The sequence below is a fragment of the Hydra viridissima genome, unplaced genomic scaffold (assembly GCF_058129835.1).
Source record: "Hydra viridissima isolate aposymbiotic clone 2 unplaced genomic scaffold, HvirCarnegie_v1 scaffold_5, whole genome shotgun sequence".
NCBI lineage: Eukaryota > Metazoa > Cnidaria > Hydrozoa > Anthoathecata > Hydridae > Hydra > Hydra viridissima.
The window spans coordinates 17,740,597-17,746,243 of NW_028324304.1; the positions used below are offsets into that span (position 1 = coordinate 17,740,597).

A 5,647-nucleotide genomic window follows, 5' to 3' on the forward strand; every position below is an offset into this window, starting at 1 on the left:
GTGCCTCGTTGAAATACATCAGGATGCACGTCATTGGCGCCTCTGGAAACTGGTGGGAGTCCAGAGTTAGAATGTACGATGGAAATCTACCTCCAGGTAACGGTACTGTACTCACTCCTTGGACACCGTACAACACCAACAATTACACGTATTTTCCAGGATATGACGGTGACAGCACATGCATCTTTTCCTCATCCGGACTGGAAGATTTTTATTTGTCGTCATGGAACGGCTCAAATGTGACTTCCTTCAACAACAAATCGACTGGACTGTTGTATCAATCCACTTCATCCATCGGCTCTACATCTACCATCTCTTTTTACAGAAATTTTGGAGAAGCAGATTCTATGCCTACTGTCGCAGCTGGTAGAAGACTCGTTGTCACGCTCAACTCTGGTGATGCTCAAGTCGGTCAATCCGGAAGCTTTTACCTTCTTCTAGGACAAGCCTATTATTACGCTTAAAAAATCGCAGATTTTCCACGGTTTCAAAGAAACTAAAAATCACTAGTGATTTCCATGAGCCTAATGTACAGATAAAAGAAAAAAATTGAAAATGAGTTAAATAAATTTCTTTTCATATAAAAAATAACAATGAGTATGTCAGATAATGAATTTTTAGAAGATCTCTATGAAAGCGAAGACGATGATAGTTTTGTTGCTGAGGATAGACCTAGCAATTGGTATATGTTGGTTGACCCTGAAGATGATGATCCAGAGGATAGACCTAACAATAATATTGAAGCGAGTGCAAACAGACTTATATTTGTTGACGCTGAAGATGATGATGATCCTGAAGATTTGCCTTACAATGAGTCTATGTTGGCTGACCCTGTAGTTTTAGATTACAATTCGATGAGTGTTGAAGAACAAAATGAATATGATGATTATATATATAATGAATTTTTACAAGATATGCGTAATGAAACGGGAGCAAACAACTTCACCATTTACATTGGAGATGATGATGATGATGATGAGAGAGAACATATTATTGGACCACGTGAAATAATTATTAGACGACTCAGAACTACAGAGGAGGATAGAATAAATAGATTAAAGACTGAAGCGTTGATTGAAGGTTTTCAAAAGGATGAATATAGAGTGTGTGCTTCTGCTGCTTAAACATTTTTTAATTCTTAAAAAAGAATTAAAAAATCAAGATGGATTATCTTACGAATCTAAAAAAATTAATTTTTTTGTGATAATAAAAATGGAGAATCATGTGAATAAAAAAATTTTTTTTAATAACGACCGAAAGGCTCGTCATAAATCATATCTTTTTTTCGACAAGTATTTGAAGCATCCTCCTGTAAAAGTGGGAAGTAAGTATGAAATATTTGCTCAAAAAGACATCACACTACTTCGTCTGAGTTATCAGAAATTAGATTTTATGTTTGGAATAAAACTTAAAAGCGGATTAGCTTTAGTGAATTTGAAAGAAAGCATAAAATCTAAATTGGATTATTTCAATAACATCAGGATGCTATCAGAGCCGGTGGATAATGTGATTATGGATATTTATAGTAACAGCAAGTCGGATGTTATTATTAAAAAAGGAGAAAGTTTAGGCTTTGTCAATTTCATTAATGAGTGAAAAAAAATATTTTTTTTGTAATAAAAATGGAATACAATTACGATGCTAAATCTAAACTTTATCCAGGTCTTCCAACAGCTCCTGCAGATGATGGACACATTTACCGTCTTCAAAAAATAAGCGAGGTTCAAAAAGAGATGGACAACGAGAGGAAAAAGCGAGTGCATCTCAGCAAAAAGTATCATCGCGCTTTCAGAATCATTTCTTTTGTAGACTCTACGTTGCAAGCAGGTGGTGTTGCACTTGGAGTTGTTGGAATTGGAACTTTGAGCACCATCGCTGCTGCTCCTATTGCGATTGCGTGTGAAGGTGTGGCTATTGGAATGGGGTTTTTATCCATTGTAGGAGGACAAGTCAACAAAAAACTAGCACTAAAAGCGGAGAAGCATGAAAAGATTAAAGTGTTGGCCGAGTCGAAATTGAATACCATCAACAGCCACATTTCAAAGGCATTAGTAGACAACATTGTGAGCGATTCAGAGTATGAATTGATTTTAGACGAGCTTCAAAAGTTTAAGAGTCTGATGAAAGAAATAAGAACTAAAACAAAAATCAACATTGACGAGATAACTAAAGAGTCGTTGATCCAAAAAGGAAGAGAAGATGCAATAAAAGCGTTCAACAACATGTTTAAAAAATCATAGATTTTCCACGGATTCGCAAGCGAATCTAAGAAATCGTAGATTTCCATGGGATTCATAGAATCTAAGAAAAATTAAAGATCTAAAAAACAAATATAAGTCTACGTTTAAGTTTTTTCTTGCGTTTTAAAAAAATGCCCTTTTTTAAAATAACAGATCCTAACAAGAGAGATGAAATTGTGAAAGAACTTGTTGAAAGAAGAAAAAGAATCTATCAAGATAGTTTGAATGAAAATATTTATGATGCTAATCTTCAGACTGATTTGAGCAAGCTTTACAAGCCTCTGATTGAAAGCAATGAGAAGACGTTCAAAAAGATAAAATCAGAGGTTAAAAACGAGGTTAAAAAAGAGGAGGAGGAGAGCATCAAGCAAGAAGCGCCTTTAGAGTCGTCTATTTTTCCTGAGGATGATCAGTTGTTTGATCTGAACGCAAGAGCTGAATTTAAAAGAAGCTTTAAGAACAAGTTTGAATTGAGCAAAAGCGATGGTCAATATACGATTGGAAAAATGGAGGTGATGTTTGAAGGAAACGATATGATTGTTGGAGGCGAAAGGTATGAAGGAACAGAAGGTCTTTGGGATCTCATGACCAATCCAAACGTTTCAAAGAACGTGACAGCAGAAGATGTATTTAATTACTCGAAAATTTTAGTAGAGAGTGAGGCTGTAAAGTCGGATGCGAGACACAACAAGCCTAAAGCAACAGAGGTTGAGAAATACAATAAATTCATCATACCTATTGAAAGCAGACTTAAAGAAAAAAAAGGTCATGGTTTGATTATTCTTCCGAGCGATCCAAATGCGTTGGTGGAAAAACTTCAATTGAGCATCGCTGCATGGCATGCTGGAAATAAAGAGTCGAGAAATGTAGCTGTTTCCATATGCGATGAGCTGTTGAGGCAGAATAGGATTAATAAAGACGAGTACAAGGCTATCATGGCGTATATCGATATGAAATAAAAAAAATCTTTGGAAATAAAAAATGATCGTTTATAGAAATAGATATGTTAAGAAGCATATTGTTGGTGGAAGTGGAATCATGGACACGCTTAAGAATTTCTTGAGAAGAGCAGCATCTTCAAGCGCTTCAAGAGCAGCATCTACTTTGGCTAATAAAATTGCAAAAACTGAACTGGGGAGAGAAGCCATCATGGCTACTAAATCTGCAGGGAAAGAGCTAGCTTCAACAGCCATTTCCACTGCTAAAGATGTTGCTATTGATAAAGGTAAAAAAACCATTGAGAAATTGTATGCCAAGACTGGAACTCCAAAGCCAGCTGCAAAGAATGATCTCAGTCTTAAAAGCAAGGAAATTATTTCAAGCATTGTTAACAAAGCAGCGGCAGCAGCACCACCAGTTATAGATGAATATTCTATGTTTGGATCAGGATTGTCGAAGAACAACGTGATTAGAATACAAGACTTGGTAAAAAGAGGAAATGGGCTTTTGATTGCATGAGGATGTAAAAATTTTTTTTCTTTGATGTATAAAAAATGGCAAATTCCGATGTTTTAAATTTTACAGAAGAGATTATTGTGGATGAAGAAATTGAGAGATTCGAGTTTCACGAATACGAGCCTGTGAATAAGAATCTAAACGTGGATGGAGAAATAAGAATCAATATTGAGCAGCAAGATTTGTTCACGCTTCCATCTGAGGCATACCTTTTGGTTGAAGGAAGACTTTTAAAAGCGGATGGAACTTCCTACGCTGATGCAGATGTCGTTACTCTTGTTAACAACGGTATCATGTTTATGTTCAGTCAGATTTCTTATCAGTTGTCGAATCAAGAGGTGGAGACCGTTTACGAACCTGGACAAGCTACCACCATGATTGGATACCTTAAATATCCAGTAGAGTTCCCAGTGTCTGAAGGAATGAATCAGCTGTGGCAAAGAGACACAACAGCTTTAGCAGATCTTGTCAACAACTCTGGATTTAAAGCTAGACAAGACTACATCATCAAGCAAACTGAAGAAAAAGGAACGTTTTCGTTTTGCATCCCTTTAAAACACATTTTTGGATTTTGCGACGATTACGATAAAGTGCTCTATGGATTTAAGCATACACTTGCTCTTGTGAGAAAAAGCGATAGTGATGTTATTTTTAGAACAGAAGCAACAGCTGCAGGAAAAGTAGATCTAACTAAATTATCTTTGTTTATGCCTCATGTCACACCCTCTGTCGCAGCTAGCAACAATCTTTACAAAATCATTGAATCAAAAGTAGATGTTCCATTTTCGTTCAGATCTAGACAATGCGACACCATCGCTGTTCCTGTATCCAACAACTTTAGTTGGAGGCTAAGCGCAAGATCTGCTAGTGAAAGGCCTAGGTATGTTGTTGTCGGATTTCAAACCAATAAATCTGGAAGTCAAACAGAGAATCCTGCAGTCTTTAATCACTGCGACTTGAAGAACATATATGTCACTTTAAACAGTGAAAGGTATCCCGCTGTGGATTACAATTTAGACTTTAATAACAACAAATACTCAAGAGCTTATAGAGATGCTTCTAAGTTTGACAATAGACTTTATGGAACAAACGAAATTATAGCTCAACCCAATATATCTGCTATGAATTATAGATACATTTGTCCTCTTTTTGTTTTTGACGTAAGCAAGCAAGCTGAGAGGTTAAAAACTTCAGCGATAGATGTACAAATAAAAGCGACATTCAATGCAAACGTTCCTGCAAACACTCAAGCCTTTGCCGTTCTCATTTCCGATAAATTGCTCAGACTTAAATCAGATGGAAGCAGAATGAATGTTGTTTATTGAAATGTTTTCAAAATAATATTTTTTTTAAATAAAAAATGAGATATACGAAAAAGGATTTGAAAAAATTGCTGAAAGAAAACGGAATTTCCAAAACGTCAAACAATAAAATGTCTCTCATGATGCTTGCGATTGAAAACAACTTGATTGATAAAAACATATTGATTAAAGACGTGAAGGAAGATCGACCTGTGGGTAGACCGAAAAAGGATCTAAATCTGTTAAAAGAAGAATAAAATGATACAGTTTTTTCCATTTTTTCTAGAATGTAGTATCAAAGAGACTGACATAAATAAAAAAAGACATCTTGAGCTTCTTGCATTTGGAAAAACAGGTGTGTTTCGCGAATCTGTTTACGTCACTGAAAACGGAGATTTTAATATTCCAAAAGAGTACAGTGATGGAGAGAGAGACAAGCTTTACCGACTTGTATGGAGTGGTGAGACTGAATATTCACGAATGGAAAAGAAAATCAAAGATCATCTCAGTACTTGGAAAGGCTTGCCTAAAGAAGAAAAGTTAAGAATGATTGACAAGTATGTGCTTGGTTTGGATTGTGATTTCGAGGAGAAGAAAAAGATTTCTGGAAATCTAAAAAGCGCAATTTTAAATCATTCGCTTGGTTCCAAT

The 5,647-nt window shown here is 35.7% G+C and overlaps 1 protein-coding gene across 1 annotated transcript; it reads left to right on the plus strand.

Moving 5' to 3' along the window:
- The first annotated feature begins 3,988 nt into the window (after positions 1 to 3,988).
- On the plus strand, positions 3,989 to 5,020 carry LOC149889084 (uncharacterized). The gene has a single exon (XM_090089181.1). It carries the CDS (start codon positions 3,989 to 3,991, stop codon positions 5,018 to 5,020), a length of 1,032 nt encoding a protein of 343 aa, XP_089945307.1.
- The last annotated feature ends 627 nt before the right edge of the window (positions 5,021 to 5,647 follow it).

Coding starts and splice junctions, on each gene's coding strand:
- LOC149889084 (XM_090089181.1), top strand. CDS start 3,989: ATGTTTATGTTCAGTCAGATTTCTTATCAGTTGTCGAATCAAGAGGTG.